An 18,000-nucleotide genomic window follows, 5' to 3' on the forward strand; every position below is an offset into this window, starting at 1 on the left:
AAAGTGTTTTGATTTGTAGAGTGCTTCTGGCTATCTGACTGCACCCGGCATCTTATGAAGTGCAGTCACGGTTGTGCAGGTAATTTGTAGACAAGACCGCACAATCTGAAAATGAGGTCACTGCCAAGTTACACCTGTGTTTTAGTGAGGTTGGTTGAGAATAAATGTTGACTAGGAGATGAGAAGGATGTCGTCTGCATTACCTTGTGCGGCGGGATCTTTCACGTCTACCTGAGAGGTCAGATGGAGCCTTGGGCTTCCTCAGAATTGCACTGGAAATGTCAGCCTATATTTAGTGCCAGAGTCTGGGCCTTTACCATAAACACCTGACTCCAAGGTCAGCATGTTATCTATTGAACTCTGACTAAACCACCTGAGGATCATGGTGGCGGAGGGGAGGGGAATGGTGGGGGAGGCCATTTCGCATTCCTATCCCTATTGGACAGTCAGTGCCCATGCCAAATTGCGGGGAGATCATCATCTTGGTTTCCCATTCCCCGTTACCGATTGTATTGGTGAAGCCAAGATGGATTTTGGCTCTGATACATCCCTCGCTGTCGAATAATCAATTCTTGAGTTGGGTACTGGGAGGCTCCCAATTTCCATGGTTTCCGCGTCCCACTTCAAATACAGTTCACCCGGGAGAGAAGTAAAGAAAAACTGTGTTTTTATTTTGAATATGTTTTCTGGCATGTTCTTCTATTTTGTTTTTGGCATGTGCCTTTTATCTAGACTCAAACTGCCCAGGGGCTGCACGAAAGGATTCAGTCTTCCAGCATGGACGCCAAGTTAGAAGCACTGAAAGACTTGGCTAATCATTCCCGCGACATCACCTTTGCCCAGGAGTTCATTAACCTCGATGGCATCTCCCTCCTAACTCAGATGGTGGAAAGTGGATCTGAGTAAGTATCTGAGTGTGGGTTTGAGACAGAATTAAAACAAGCATCTGGGTAGGAAGAATGAAGTTCAGTGAATAAGTAACGGTTTACCATCCTGATGATCAGAGAGCCAGAGTTGGGATGGGGGAGAGGTGGGAAGAATTACCTCGGGAATTAAGTTATTAAGTCACGTCCCGCCTGCCATGGGAATCATAGTAGGCGGGACTCGGACCATGCAAAGGTCTGTTGACCTCAGGCAGGATTTTCCGGCTTTGGGGTGAGCTCGGCCAAAAAATCCCGCCTTTGGACTCCAGTTGCGCAATTTCGGTTTTGCAGCCTGAAAATGTTTTCTTAATATTCATTCTCATGTGCCCCTGGCAAGATCAAAATTTATTACCCAGCCTTGTTGCATTGGTACTGTTGCTATTGCCAGTTTGGAGGATGGTTAGGAATCATTCACACTGACATGGCTTAGAGTCAGGTATAGGCTAGACTGGGGTAAAGGCATGGGTTATCCACCAACTGATGTTTTTAAGACAATCGCGCAGTCCTTTAGTTTGGTTTTCCAGATTCTGTAATGTTTTGCTTTAGTGTCAGAGTTTGAAAGCAGTTTAAGAGTCTGGAGACGGAACACGTATTCAAAAAGCAAAAACATTGCAGAAGCTGGAAATCTAAAATAGCAAAAAAGGAAGAAATTGTTGGAAATACGAGGCGGGCCTTGTACCCGTGTTAATGTTTAAGGTCAGTGGCCTTGAACACTTCAAGCTTTCAGCTACCTTGGTAGGGTTTGAACTCTTGCTCTCTGGATTATTATCCCAGTAACATACTCACTACACGGCTGGGTAGACCTGGTATTCTTCTTCCAGCAGGCAGCAGCTACTGACAAGCATTCGCCGTGAAGCGTTAGTTACAGATGCCCTGGGCTGTGTCTGGTCAGTGATTGTGTGTCAGCAGCTCCTGTTGCTCAGTGTTAAGTCCACAGAACGTGAGTGGTGTTACCTGAGCGCCAAATAATCTTCACCAAGTAGGATTCCAGCCACGCAAAAGGCGATGGTGACATGTCCAGGCCTCCAGAGGAAAGAAAATTTGAAACAAATTCAAAACCCTTTTGGCTTTATTTTTTTGAAAACAACAATATTTAATTTAAAAATCTGAATCTAAAGGATGACCAAGTGTGTTAGATACTCGACTGGCCATGCACATAGTGCTGTCTATTTTTTTTTGGTGGAGGTGGGTGGGTGGGGGGTGTATGGTGACCTGATGGTGACAGAGTGGGGACTGGCTGTGAGCGAAATGCTGAAAGGCTTTGTGCTGTGACTGAAAGTCGCAACTCTCATTGATCTCACAAGGGCAAGTTTGCCCCCCGTTTACAATGGGAAGCCGCACTGGAAGCAAAATGCAGGTCAGAGTACCAACTCCTGTGCTGTAACCCTGTCTCTGACTTGGGCTCCCTTTAGCTGCAACACAGGAGAAAATATGGAGTCAGTCAGATATCCCTGTTAGTTTGATGCAGTGCACATCAGCATTGTGGCACGACAAGGCAGCCAGTACCAGCACAGGTTATTGCTGCCCTTTATCCGATCAGTGCTAAATGTATGAGATTAATACGTGACCTTAGTTAGGGTCCCAGAGTTTGTGGTCTGCAATTTCCCACATTGGCGGCAACACTATAATCAGAACTGACATAGTATTGCCAGAGGGTATACCATGATTAGATGTTAATTAGTATCATGCGTTATATTCCAGAAAGCCAATTGGTGAAAGATAGATTTGGAGCCTATCCTCACTCATTTAGATAAAACTTTTATGTAGAGTTACAGGGATACATTTAACCCAGCAGCCATAGTTTTAGCCTGTGTATATTTATAGGAGTGCAAGTGAATCTCCAGTCAGTGAGTACCACATGTCCACGATGAATGTACAATAAATGCCGCAACACAAATAGAAAGCTGTTATCAGGCTGATTCATTACAACCCAGGCTACGGTCTGAGCAGCCTTGAGAGTTTCATCAGAGCCCTTGGAATGCTTGTGGAAGAGCTTCCGTCACCACAGAATGTGGATGGGTATAACTCTGTGGGTGGGAGGGAAAAAGTTTGTTCATTGTGGCCCCTTGATATCGGTGTTCAAATTTTACAGTGGAACAGCGAGAAGTGAGCCCTCATCATGACCATCTAAACATGACCTGGACCTTCTGTGGGGCAAGAACTGTACTACACAGCAGTGAAAACACTGGACTATTCCTGTATGTTTTTGTAAAAAAACACTGATACACTTGTAGTTTCATCTGGAGGCGACTTGCTTCTTGCTATCAGTTGGTTCCTATCTGCCATTTTCTGTGCATAGATTGGGCAGTTTCTGTGCAATAGAAACATGTTCTTTTGACAAGAGAGCATGTGAAATGTGGAAATCTCTTTTGGTCCATTGATTTCAGTATTTGGTCAACCGTTACTGTAAAAGACCATGGAATAACCAAACCAATTTGGTACTGCTCACGGCAGAGAGGGCAAGATAAGTGCTTTAACTCCCTTCCCCCACTAAGTTTTGAGCCGATACTGAGTTAAACTAATGCCAAGACTGCTGGAATCATTCAGCCTGTTTAATGTTGGGATGATAAAATACTGAGAACGTGGTAATAACACTTCTCAGTCAGCCATACCCAACATTCTTTGATTTTGAGGCCCTCCCCTCTCCTTTGTTGTTGAAATTCCATGGACCTCCTGTAGCACAAGTATATATACAAAAGTTGGTTACACAATGAAACCTAGATATTTATTGTTCTGCTTGTTGCTGGTGCTGGGCAACAGTTCTAACGAGGTAGCTTCAACGAGCACATGCGTATTTCATGGTCAATATTCATTCTGGTTGAGTATTTTGTTTTTGTTGATGTCACTGCTGACCATCCAGCTTCTCATTAGCAGTTTGTACTGTTGAGAAATCAGTGGTGTATTCATTGGAGAATTCCCACCCAGCACCCTCACACTCTCCAATGGTTAGCACCCTTACCCCATCGAAACCTCTACCTCTGCACGTGCTGGTAATTCAAGCAAAATGGCTAATTCCTGGCATCACAAAGCATAGGAGAGGAGGTAGTGGAGGAGCACTAAGGAGAGAATGGTAATAGCTGGGGAGTTGATGGCTTAGTAGTCTTATCACTAGACTTTAATCCAGAAAATGTTCTGGGGTTCGAATCCCGCAGCTGGTGAAATTTGAATTCAAGAAAAAATATGCGGAATTAAGAATCTACTGACGACCATGACATCGTTGTCGATTGTCAGAAAAACCCATCTGGTTCACTAATGTCCCTTAGGAAAGGGAATCTGCCATTCTTATCTAGTCTGGCCTCCATGTAACAGCAGACCCACAGCAGTATGCTTGACTCACAACTGCCCTCTGAGCAAAGGCAGCTAGGAATGGGCAATAAATGCTGGCCAGCCAGTGATGCCCATGTCCATGAATGAATGAAAAAAGAAACATCACTTAAAATAACAATAGGACCATATCTTCCAGTCTGCCGTTAGTCGGAGATCAGAGCTACCCCGAAGATGCACGTGGTATTATGTTTGGATCTTGTTCGAACATCAAACAGTACAGCGCAGTACAGGCCCTTCGGCCCTCGACATTGTGCCAAGCTACGTCCAAACCCAAGATCAAGCTATCTCACTCCCTGTCATTCTGGTGTGCTCCATGTGCCTATCCAATAACCACTTGAAAGCTCCTAAAGTGTCCGATTCCACTATCACAGCAGGCAGCGCATTCCACACCCCAACCACTCTCTGAATAAAGAATGTACCTCGGATATCCCTCCCATATCTCCCTCCATGAACCTTATAGTTATGGCCCCTTGTAACAGCTACATCCACCCGAGGAAATAGTCTCTGAACGTCCACTCTATCTATCCTCCTCCTCATCTTATAAATCTCTATTAAGTTGCTGCTCATCCTACTCTGCTCTAAAGAGAAAAGTCCCAGCTCCCTCAACCTTTTTTCATAAGACCTATCCTCCAAACCAGGCAGCATCCTGGTAAACCTCCTCTGCACTCTCTCCAATGCTTCCACATCCTTCTTATAGTGAGATGTTGTAATGCATAAAAAGACCACAAGGGAGGCCTGCAGATCTTAAATAAAGGAGCAGTTTGTCTCTATATCTAGACTGACTCCCCAAGCTTCCAGGGTCACCTGACCCACACTCTTAAAGGGGCAGCATGTGCTCCAACCTATATACATATCACATGGGACTCCATGGAAGCCCTGATGTACGCACACCCCTGGTACTTACGCAGGAGGTTTAATCTTCCGATTGCTTTGATCCTGCTTGGGTTGATTTGTGACTGGCCAAGTCCATGCACGGTTGGGCCCCCTGCCCTACACTTACTCTGGTTTTTACACAGATTTACTGAAGAGTTTTTCATAGCTGGTGTAAAACCAGCAAAACATCGAGTGGACATTGTCAGGGGTGAGGGGGAGTTGCACTGTCAGTTGGGTCAGGCTGTACAGTTTTAGAGATTGACAGTTCCAGGTAATCGCAAACTCACAAACTTTGCCCTCACTCTCAATAAATGTTTAATAAATTACAAATAATTTGAAGCAGAAATGCTGGGGAAGGGAATATTTAATCATTATAGGTACTGACAATCACATTTTCGGTTGTGAAGCACGGCTGGGAATGACAAAATTAATGCAGGCTTTGGGGTATTTGAACTCTTACTTCCCAGAATATGGCAATTAGTGGCATAGAAAAAGGGGTCCCTCCTGCGCTCTGCTGAGGTTTGCCTGTTTTTCTGAGATGGGAGCCTCAGGAAACAGGCAGCATCAAAAGTCTGATCTTAAATAAAAAAAATGCTTGCAGGTAAGCGGGTATTTTTCCTGTTATCAGCTTCGCTCATAACTGTTCTGACACGAATCGGAATATCTGAGCCTTCATTATTGGACCTTAAACAGTGAAAACCGCATTAAAAATCTTGTCGGCAGTTCAGCTTCGTGTGTTGAAGTTTGTGAATGAATTGCTGGTCCAAGAGGTTAGAGGTTAGACTCGAATGGTGCTGATGATAGTGGCTGCTGACCCACCACTGAAAACCAAGCCAAGCCAGGGTCTAGATTGAGGGTGTTGGCAGAAATGACAGGCGGTGAGGATGGACCTCTAGGAGCTTGCAGGCCCCTGGTTAACAGTCTGTAGTTGTATAAGTCATTGGTGAGGCCACACTTGAGAGTATTTTGTACACCCTGTTAATGGAAAGACATTAACAAACTGGAGAAAAGTTATGAGGATGTTGCCAGGGCCAGTGGGCCTGAGTTATAGGGAGAGGCCAGGGCTTTATTCCTTGGAACGTTGGAGAATGAGTGGGCAGCTTATTGAACAAAGAAAATTCGGCCCTCCAAGTCTGCACCGACCATGCTGCCCGACTGCACTAAACCCCCTACCCCTCCGGGGACCATATCCCTCCATTCCCATCCTATTCGTGTATTTGTCAAGGCGTCCCTTAAAAGTCACTATCGTATCAGCTTCCACTATCTACATGATTGGACCTAATTTGAATTGGGTTTTATGACCGGAAATAAAATACTGAAAAAAGGGGAGAAAGAACGTAGCTGCTTTGGAAGCATTGCAGTGAAGGCTCACTCAGCTGATTCCTGAGGTGAAGGAAATTTCTTCTGAGGAGAGGTTAGTCAGCTTGGGCTGATGCCCAGTAGAGTTTAAAGGAATGGCAAGTGATCTTATTGAAACATTATAAGAACCTGAGGGGACTTGGCAGGGTGGATGCTGAAAGGATACTTACTTAACCTGGTGTAAGAGATCAGAAGTAGGGGACACAGCTTAAACATAAAGGGTCTCCTTATGGGAGATGATGGGAGCCAAGAGTATAAGGGAGTGGACAGGAAAGTAGACATCACCTTATCAAATGGTGGAACAGGCTTGAGGGGCTGAATGGCCTACTCCTCCTCATTCATGTATTCGTATAACACTTAGTTCCTATCCAGATCTTCCCAAATCACACAAACGTATGTTGGTGGAATGAATCATTTGTACCTTAGTATGCTCTTTCTGATAACTAGTGCAGTTGTAACAGAGACCAGGTAACCAACGTTGATGTTTTCTGATTTGTGGCATGTAGGTTGTGTGTGACTTCAGCCATCTCAACCTGGAGAGATAAAATGTGACTCCTTGTCCAAAGTCCTGGGAGTTCATAAAAACACTATGTTAGGATGACGGTTGATAGCTGCAGTTGAAGAGATGGCCCACATAGTCTCCCTGCATGTTGTAATTTCTATGACACAGTTGGAGCTGAAACTGCAGGATTAGTTGTTTGAAAGGAAAATCACACCTCAATCGGTCTGTGATCATTGAAAACAAGTGCACGAATAACACGGCAAGAGGGAAACAGGAGGTGAAGGGGATTGAGAATACAGAACAGATATATCCATATTAACAAAAAGTGGATGGCGATGTGGTTAGCACTGCTGCCTCACAGCACCAGGAATCCGGGTTCAATTCCAGCCTCGGGTGGAGTTTGCACATTCTCCTCGTGCCACTGTGGGTTTTCTGTGGATGCTCTGGTTTCCTCCAACACTCCAAAGATGTGCAGCTTAGGTTGATTGGCCTTACTAAAGTGTCCGTTGGTATCCCAGGATGTACAGGTTGAGGGATTAATGGGGTAGTACATGGATAGGGCCTGGGTGGCATGTTGTGTTGAAGAGCTGGTGCCGACTCGATGGGCTGATTGGCCTCCTACTGCACTGTAGGGGTTCTATGGATATTAATAACTTTAGAATCATCAGTTTTCAATTTGGAAGATTTTCAGATTGTGACAGTTTAACCCTAGGCTGGACCACGTTCAATCTAGTCATGACCTGAGGTGTAGAGATATGTACTGTCCAGCAGGGGGCATTGGGTAGCATCAAGAGCAAAGAGCAAGGTTGCTTTGTCTCCTAGGGGTCCTGAGGCATTTATGATGGCCTCAACATTTTCCCTTGCTAGTTTGATTGGAAATGCTGCTTCTCTCCAATCGGCTAGAAATAATTTTGTCTTTAAATATTTTATTGTCTTATGTTTGAGATGTAACTTCTTAAAAATAAATTTCCATATTTTTCATAGTCACCTATTGAGTCATATATCTTTGACTTAGGTCAGATTGGTGATGATGGTTTTATGGTAACTTCCGGGAATGCTGCTGTATGTTAACTGGTGGGGGAGGATGGATGGTGAATCCTGATGAATGACTCAAAGTGGACCCTGGACAATGTTCTCCCTTTAGCAGAGCACGGCCCATCTACTTGGTGCGGTATTTGAGATCAAATATATGTTAAGCAGCTCACTCCGAAGGCAGAGCCTGTTAGTTTGGGTTAAGATTTGCAGCAGACACTTCCAGACCTGAGGCTGTTCTGGATTGATTATTTGTGAAATCCTAATGATTCTGTAGACACAGCACTAGGTCATCACTTCTTGAATCATTAAGTTCAGAAGGTCTGCATCCTGGTGTGCAAGATTTGTGGGGCTTGATGAAGTTAGTTCCCTCCTACCTTCCCTAAATGCATGGTTTATGTTGGATCTGGAATTGTGGTACTGACAGTTCAAGCCATGTGTCCATCTTCCAGATGTGAATCTTAGACAGCAAGCATTATTGGTATCATCGGCCATTGAGCCAGTTCGTCTTCTCCCTTGAAGACCACACACTGGCACTTTTCAGCTGGAAGCAACCCTATCAGTTCACCTCCTCTGTAGTCATAGGGTGCTGCATCCCAGTGCTAAGATTCAGCAGATACCAAGGAACAGAGCTGGCTCCTTTCTGTTCCATATAGTAAAGAACTACAGCAAGTAGATACATTAATCAATGGAGTCAGTGAAGAGGAGTATATGACACTGTGTATCTCAAAGCTGATTTTTCAAAGGACAAAACATGAGTAAACACCTTTTAGTTATTATTCATGTTTGCACATAAATATTCAATTTGAGTAATGAATGTTTGAATTATTAAGTTATATAAATCTTCGTGATTCAATGCTATGGATAAGGTTGTATGTATGATTTTAGGACATGAGAATGTGGAAATTGGTACCACTTAGACTTGAGACAAAGTGCTTAGATGTTGTTAAGATGTATAGATGCCTTTAAGAGCAAGCCAGATAAGCACATGAGGGAGAAAGGATTAGATAAAGAAATATGGGAGAAGGCTTGTGTGAAGCATAAAAACTGACATTGACCAGTTAGGCCAAATGGTCTGTTTGTGTGCTGTAGATTTGATGCAATTCCATATAAAGTCGATGTGTAATTAACTATTGATAGGGCACGTGGAATCCCTCATCTTAATGCACCAAAACATAATCGTGAGAAACCATCGGCTGCAATTTCACATCCAGTCCACCAGGTGTGCTGCAGCTTTAGGCATCCCACCAGCTTCACCCAAGGCTTTGCCATCGCCACAGGTTTCCCAGAAAACTTAACCCCTGACCAGTTACCATGTCTTTAAACTGAAAGTGAGAAAATTCAGTCAGAGGTTGTCTGGGTTAACCTCCCTGACAGTAACTATCCTGATGAGGTGTGCTAAGGGTGACAGTAGAACAAAACATTGTGCTGGTAGAGTTTACAAAGTGTTGTGACTGAGAGGAACTGCTTCCATTGGCAGGAAGGTTGATAATCAAAGGATTGACGATAATTGATGAAAAGAAACTACAGGGGATTTAATGTTTTTGTATGAAATGAGTTACGATGTGGAATGTGTTTCCTGAAAGGATGGTGAAAGCAGATTTAAAAGGGTATTCGAAAGGCTAAAATTGCAAGACGGTGGGAAAAGAGTTAGGGGAGTGGTTATGTTCTGGATAAACTCTGTTAAAGAGCTGACAGATGGGCCAAATGGCCACTTCCTATGTTACACAATTTGATTATACGAAGTTGTGTGGGTTTTGAACAGCTCTGGATTTATATTTTATTCTCATTTTCATTCCAACTCCAGCTTTTCTTTGGATGAGTAGAGTGGGGAGGTAATTCAATGGGCAATGTTTACACATTCCAGTTGTATTACCTGCTCAGATGTGTGGTTCCTTTTGCTGATGTACGTTGGAGACCCATTGTATCACTCCCAATCACTGCCTCTGCCTAAGATCCTATGAGATTGGTTTGAGTGAGAATATCACTTCTGTACCAGTTGGATGGAAATAATGTTGATTTTAATTCCCAACACCACCGCCCCCCCCCCCCACCATTTTCAAATGTAACTTCAACTCTTGAGCCTTCTGAAACCAGAATCTGAAGGTAGAAGCCAGTCTAGTGCCAGTCTATTTAAGTTGCTTCTTTTCGGAGAACTGTGTAATATGTGAAAGTTTTTAAATTTTTGCAGACGTTATCAGAAACTACAGAAGATTATGAAGCCCTGGTAAGAATCCAATTGGACCGTCATTTTGTGCATTCTCTCACTGCATGGTTGGAAATCAAGCCCTCACACTTTCAAATATTGCTTCCTTCTCTGATCTGTGTTGCCTCTCGCTCTGCGCAGTGCTTCGTGTGTTGCATGTGATAACGACCAGTTTGGTGATCTCTCCTCTTTTCACTAAAAAGCACTTTTTTTTTGCTGCACTCTGTTTTTTCTCCAGCCGGTTTGTGTTTCTAATGCAAGATGCCAGAATCAAATGATGATTGCGCATGTCCCCAAAGCATACTAACTAAAATAGTCAAGGCACTCGCTGACCAATAAATGCCACTTGCTTTGTCAAATCATTGAGCTGTAAATTCTTGTAGAACCAATAAACATTTTGTACTAAGTGTGGCATTATGAATTACTAACTATAAAAGAAAATGCTCTATTGAATAGTGATTTTTGGGTAAAAGATTCAAATGTGAAGAGCTTTGCTTCTCTACCTGTCTACAGGTGGGTTTGAGTTCTACTTTGACTAGATTCATAAGTCTTTTTGGATGGAGAGATGAAGATACAAGCTTGTCTAGTGCCAGTCTACATAGTTAACTCTGCTGCCTCAGTGCCAGGGACCTGGGTTTGATTCTGGCCTTGGGTGACTGCTTGTGTGGAATTTGCACGTTCTCCATGTGTCTACATGGGTTTCCTCTGGGTGCTCCAGTTTCTTCTCACAGTCCAAAGATGTGCAGGTTACTGGGATTGGCCATGCTAAATTGCCTCTTAGCCTCTGAAGATGTGTAGATTAGGTGGGTTAGCCATGGTAAGTGTGTAGAATTACAGAGCCAGGGCAGGGTGAACATGCTGTTTCAGAGAGTGGGTGTAGACTTGATGGGCCAAATGGTCTCCTTCTGGACTGCAGGGATTCTATGGAACTTTTTTCCTTGCTGAACCAATAGGTTTATTTCCTCTTTCATGATGGCATTGTAAAAGGTCCTTTGTAAAGGTTGTTACTGTTGTTGCTTTTAATTAAGTTCTGGCCTTAACACTGATGTAAGTCGATCAATAAAGCATGTAGAGAAAACAGTGCTGAATTTTGACCATCTTTTTAATGATTCTTAAAAAGCTGAACAGCTGCCAGTTAGTTATGGTAATCTTCAGCTGAAGTGAAAGGATTCTGGGAGAACAATGTTGCCTGCTTACATCTACCTACAAGAACTTTAATCATGTTTTGAATGAATTGCAGACCAATGCAGATTGCCACCTCATGTGTACTTGTGAGATGATTTCTCAAGCATGTTTCTCCAGTGACTCTCCCTTTGAGGCACTGCGTCTGCCTGGATCAGTACTGCCCAATTCATGGGACTAAGCAATGAAAGAATATTAACGCGGTTTAAAAAGAAAGTATTAAATTAATGCAGTGGCATAGTGGTTAGCACTGCTACCTCACAATGCCAAAGACCTGGGTTCAATTCCGATTTTGGGTCACTGTCTGTGTGGAGTTTGTACGTTCTTCCCGTGTCTGTGTGGGTTTCCTCCAGGTGCTCCAGTTTCCTCCCACAGTCCAAAGATGTATGGGTTAGGTTGAATGGCCAGGCTAAATTGACCCTTGTATCAGGGAAATTAGCAGGGTAAATATGTGGTGTTATGGGAATAGGGCCTGGGTGGGATTGTGGTTGGTGGAGTCTCGAAGGGCCGAATTGCCTCCTTCTGCACTGTAGGGATTCTATGATTTACCTACATTTAAACAATTTCATGGGGCCCGGTTCAGAGCTCAGTGAAATATAAAGGCAAATACTGTGTTACATAAGGTGGGTTATCAGTTACTTGGAACCAGTGCTAAAATTCAGCGTGAATTCAGGATGAAGTCAGTGCAGGTATTAAGATGTTGTCTCTCCCCAGTGTTACAGAGCTAAGGGAGTATAATCTGTGGTTTGGGCTGTTGGCCTTTCACTGGGAGACTTTTTCAGAACAGTAACCATTTGTGAAGGGACGTGAGAAACAGCTCATGTGACTTGCTGTAGTTGAAGTGGTCATCTCTTGTCCTTTATACATTTATTTTTAATAACAAACATGTATTTGTATAATTTAGAATGCAAAATGTATTTCGTGATCTAGAATCTTGCTATTGGATAGTCGATTTATTTCAAGTGTGTCAGGATTTTCAGAATTTTTGCCCTTGCCTCCGAATCTCAATTTCACTGAGGATTTTTGTATCGCACTCACTCCAATTAATTAAGGCAAAAACGAGGTGCAGTGACAGGAAATTTTTCCCAATTCGCCCTGAAGATTGCTTTACCCCAGTGAAGGAATCTTCAGGGTGTTGCTGTTGAAGGAATGTTGATATATTTCCAAGACAGGATGGTGCATGACTTGGGGGGTGGAATTTGCAGGTGATGGTACTCCCATACGCCAACTAGAGGTTTGGAGGTGCTATCAAAGAAGTCTTAATGAATCGCTGCGGTGTATTTTGTAGGTCGCTTGCTTTGCAGCCACAGTTCACCGGCAGTCAATGGGGTATTGATCAAATGGACTGCTTTGTCTTGGGTGGTGTTGAACTTCTTGAGTGTTGTTAGAGCTGCACTCATCAAGGCAAGCGGAGAGTATTTCATACACTGGGGAGGCCGAGCATGCAAATGCAATATACAAGGCTGAAGCGTTTGCAGCCAGCTTCAGAAAGAAGTGCTGGATTGATGACCTTGAGCCTCTTTCAGAGGGCCCCAGCATCACATTTTCCAATCTTCAACCGTGGATCGAATGGCCTCATTCTGCACTGTAGGGATTCTATGATTATTCCATGTTTAGAAACCACTAAAGACACTGGATACTGCAGGGGATATGCATCCCAACAGCATTCTGGCAGTATTTCTGAAGACATTTTCCAGGTCTACCTGTGCTCTTAGCCAAGCTGTTCCAGTACAGCTTACAACTCTGCCAAACTCCACTGGCTGATGGTAAGAAAGAAACCAAATCTTCACTTCTACCAGACAGAACTTTATTCCAACACACTTAAAATTCCAGTCCCAGATCATCACCTGTTTCCAAGTATCAAGGGAGTAAAACAAATCAACCAATAAACACAAATAGTTGGGGGTAGGCTCTTAAAGGGATATGGCAGTCAAAAATAAACTGAAAGGAAATGGTGTGTTCCTGCCTCTGCCTTGACCACTGATCACAGAAGGCCTTTGATGTTAGCACTGATTAGGACTGCTGCCTCACAGCGCCAGGGACCTGGGTTCAATTCCCAGTTTGGGTCACTGTGCGGAGACTGCATGTTCTCCCCATGTCAGCGTGGGTTTCCTCCAGGTGTTCTGATTTCCTCCTACAGTCCAAAAGACGTGCTGGTTAGGTGCATTGGCCATGCTAAATTCTCCCTCAGTGTACCTGAACAGGTGCCAGAGTGTGGCGACTAGGGGATTTTCACAATAACTTCATCACAGTGTTAATGTAAGCCTACTTGTGACATAAATAAATAAACAAACTTTTAAGTAAGCATGCTGGTGGATATTGCACACTCCCTCTCCAGGGACACTCAGCCATGAACATTTAAGAGGGGCGGAGAGTCAGACGGAGGACCCCCTCAATTGTCCGCTGGACCTGTTGGCCACTTGGGCCAAGCCCAGAATCAGCATGACAAAGACTGCTTCCTCCTCTACATTCCTCTGCACCTGGTGCCCAAGGATCAGGAGAGTGGGACTGAAGCACAACCCCAAATCCAAGGAAAAGTCCCCTTAAATAACTGAAGAGGAAGTTTAGCCTATAACAACCAATCCAAAGATGTGCAGGTTAGGTTGATTGGCCATGCTAAATTGACCGTAGGTGCATAGGTTAGAGGATTAGTGGGTAAAATATGTACGGATATGGGGGGTAGGGCCTGGGTGGGATTGTAGTCGGTGCAGACGTGATGGGCCAAGTGGTCTCTTTCTGTACTGTAGGGTTTCTATGATTTCTACGAACTAACATAGCACTGACTCAGGGCCACAAATAGCACAAGCATCTTGGGAACCCATGAACCAATGCAACCCATAGTTAGAATCATAGAATCCCTACAGTGCAGAAGGAGACCATTCGGCTCATTGAGTCTGCACTGACCATTATGTACCCAGGACCTATCCCCTTAACCCCATGCATTTACCCTCTTAGCCCCCCCTGACATTATGGGGCAATTTAGCATGGCCAATCAAGCTAACTCGCATATCTTTGGAGCATGGAAGGAAACCGGAGTGCTCGGAGGAAACCCACACAGACACGAGGAGAACGTGCAACTCTACACAGTCACCTGAGGCCAGAATTGAACCAGGGTCCCTGGCACTGTGAGGCAGCAGTGTTAACCACTGTGCCACCATGCCGTGCCACCGTGCAAATAGTTGGGCTAGATCACATCATCCTGGACCAGGAGTAGGCTTATAGGATCTGTTCTTTCCTCTGCAACCCCCTCTGCATTGGATGTCCAGAGAATTGGGCTAAAGTGCAACCAAAAATTTAAAAGAATTTCCTTTAAAGAACCAAAAGGGGTCACTGGCCGTACGACTATATACGTGGCCCACTGGCTGCACAAGGCTACTAAAGACGCGGGTATCTTTGGAGTCCACGAAGCACCTTTGTCTGTGGTTCAGTGGGCTGCTACATGCAGCACCCTCTACCCTAGGACCCCAATGGAAAAGGCAGGACAGCCACATAGCGAGCCCCCCTGACTGGAGACCTCTACACTAGATGCCAGAAGAACATGGCACGGCATGTCCAGGACAGACAAAGGAGTGGAGATGGGGAATGTGTAGCAGCCCATGCAGGAAACCCCTCTGTGCAGTGGCTCAGATTGTGTGGCTCCAGCTCCCGAAGAAAGTTTTGAGGCTTGGGGCCCATGTGGAATTCTGTCTGAGCAGGGCTGCGCTCAGATAAGAGCCCACCACACACCTGTGCCTCCGTGAGGCCATGTGCACCTTTGGCACCCGAGCACCACCACTTTAAAGGTGATGGTTGACACCGGCCTTTATACTCTGTGTTTATTGGTTGTTTTGTGTTACTCAAAGAATAATCTAATAATGGGGGTGGAGAGAACAACTCTCAAAGGGACACTGCAACTAAGAATAAACTCTCAAAGAAAACTTAGAAATCTTTTTCCCCTTTATATGCACCCAATGATGTGCTTATCCAGTTCATCTCTAATTACTAAATCACTTGTTGATTAGTAATGATTTCTTATCCTTCCAGATTTCCCTCTTTTTCTTAAAATGAAAGCAATCCTTAAGTGGGTGGTATGCTTGGTGCAGTAGTTAGCACTGCTGCCTCACAGCGCCAGGGACCTGGGTTTGATTCCCGGCTTAGATCACTGTCTGTGTGGAGTTTGCGTATTCTCTGTGTGGGTTTCTTCCAGGTGCTCCGGTTTTCTTCCACAGTCCAAAGTTGTGTGGGCCAGGTTGATTGGCCATGCAAAATCGCCCCTTAGTGTCAGGGGGTTAGTACGGTAAATGTATGGTGTTGTGGGAAGGGGGCTTGGGTGGGATTGTGATCAATGCAGACTGGATGGGCCAAATGGCCTCCGCCTGCATTGTAGGGATTTTATGAGGAGCACAGAAATAAAATTGATGCTTTTTTTCACTCTATATGCAATCAATAATTTTTATATCATACAATCATCCAAGTTACATTTTAGACAATCACTTTCCCAATTCCCCTGAAAAGACTGAAGAAAATATCCTATTTTTTGCTTCTTTTATAGTTCCTCACATCAACAGATGTTGCTCTTTGAGAATCTCCAATAATTTCTTTGAGCTCACACCTCTTTCTGTGAAACAGTCAGACAATTGATGGCTGGGGGTTAACCCATTGTAGTTTGGAGATCTCCTCTGCTAATGTCAGTTTGAAACTTGCATTATCTATTTAGATTTATTTTCATTAATGCACTTTGTAAAATGCACATTATCCCGAAGTGACCGACTGTCTATGTAATATTTAGTCGGTATTTATCTGGAATCTTCTCTTATTTCCAGTATCTTTGATGTGAAGAACACCATGCCTTCCACCGCAACAAGAATGAGAGTTTCCACTGCCAAAGTACTCTTCGCTACTCTCTATCTTGTCAGCCTCCCAAGCCAATTTACCCCCATCAGAAAGGTTAGCATGAAAAGCGTCATCAAAAACAATTAGTTTCTTATTCCTAGCATCAGCCAAAAATGGGTATTTCTAGAAGCAATGCTTCATTTGAATTCTTTTCAGCGTTTTGTTTGTCTGGATAATGTCTTCAACCTTAGGATTGTTCATTATTGACTCAATTATAAAACATTAAAATTGATACCCACCTTGTTTATTTGCCCATCCAATTAGACATTGGAGTTCATCCCCTGACTAATTGCAATGGGATTAACATTCTCCAAATAGAGATTGCTGGTGTAAGGTGACATCTGCCTGATTTCCAATCCAATATATTTAAAAGCCCCAGAAGTCTGATTACATAGAATCCCTACAGTACAGGAGGAGGCCATGCAGCCCATTGTGTTTGTACCGACTGCAATCTCACTCGGGCCCTATTTCCGTAAAACTCCACACGTTTACTCTGCTAATGCCCCAATACTCGCATCAATCAACCTAACCCGCTCATCTTTTGACTGTGGGAGGAAACCGGAGCACCTGGAAGAAACCCACGCAGCACCAGGAGAAAGTGCAAGCTCCACACAGACAGTGATCCAAGACCGGAATTGAACCTGGGACCATAGTGCTGTGAGGCAGCACTGCTAACCACTGCCACCGTGCCGCCCTAGATTTCCAATCTTAACTGTGTTCTAAGTTGATTAATGACGATCTTTTGAAATTCACTACTGCCACCCCACACAAAGAAAAATCCATGCACATCATAAAGATGCCTGAAGGTTTGCCCCCGTGGTCTGATTAAAACACAGCTGGGTCTGTTTTTAGCTGGAGATCCCAAATTTCGTAAAACTGACATTACCGAGAAATTTGAACTCTGGAAGCATAATTTAAATAGTGAACACATTTAACTTCCAGAGTGTCCCATTCACGTTTGGCATCTCCTTTGGATCTGGTCTGTTTGCAACAAAGCAGCTTTAATATCAATTGATTTGCATTCCCAAGAACTCACTTCCAGCAGAACCAACACGATTTTCAAAATTACCTTTCCTACTGCAGGTAAACCCACTTTTGAATCTTAGTCACCCAATTTTTCTTCAAAACCTCATGCTGCTAATCTGGCTTTAGTCTCAAGTCCCATCAGGAAGCACCTTTTCCATGCATATCAATATATGCTGACTATCCCCTCTCTGGTACCTCTGTACACCCAAAATTTTCTCCAGCTGTGTAACTTTTGCTGACTTTTACAAGTCTTTTATTAATTTTTTGTACAATTTGCTCGTAGCCACAAAGACTCGTTGATTACGTGAGCTTCTGCTCCTTGTAGCATTCCTGCTCTGTGCCATATGCCTTGAACTTGTTAAACTGCGTCCTCTATTCTGCTGTCTTATTCTGTTTGATCTCATAAGAACATAAGAACATAAGAAATAGGAGCAGGAGTAGGCCATCCAGCCCTTCGAGCCTGCCCCGCCATTCAATAAGATCATGGCTGATCTGTCGCTGCTCAGTTTCACTTTCCACGCAGGTGCGGCGCCCAAAAATGCACACAGTACTCTCCTACTAACACGTCTTCATTCAGCACTTCATGATCTTGTTCGAGGGGCACACTCAGACCTAGACTTCATAGAACCAAAGAATCCCTACAGTGCAGAAGGAGACCATTCAGCTCATCAAGCCTGCACCGACCACAATCCCACACA

At 44.0% G+C, this 18,000-nt stretch overlaps 1 protein-coding gene across 5 annotated transcripts in view; it reads left to right on the forward strand.

The window, feature by feature from the left end:
- elmo1 (engulfment and cell motility 1 (ced-12 homolog, C. elegans)) overlaps window positions 1–18,000 on the forward strand; it is a 259,536-nt gene that overhangs the window by 69,189 nt on the left and 172,347 nt on the right. For 4 of the 5 annotated variants that reach the window (XM_080203660.1, XM_080203676.1, XM_080203684.1 and 1 more), the window contains exons 6-7: window positions 733–902; window positions 10,208–10,243. In XM_080203660.1, the coding sequence (XP_080059786.1) occupies window positions 733–902; window positions 10,208–10,243 (206 nt within the window). The remainder of the gene's footprint in view (window positions 1–732; window positions 903–10,207; window positions 10,244–18,000) is intronic. The other variant, XM_080203693.1, reaches the window with a different exon arrangement.

Source organism: Carcharhinus amblyrhynchos, chromosome 2, assembly GCF_965287045.1.
Source record: "Carcharhinus amblyrhynchos chromosome 2, sCarAmb.v2.hapA, whole genome shotgun sequence".
Classification (NCBI taxonomy): domain Eukaryota; kingdom Metazoa; phylum Chordata; class Chondrichthyes; order Carcharhiniformes; family Carcharhinidae; genus Carcharhinus; species Carcharhinus amblyrhynchos.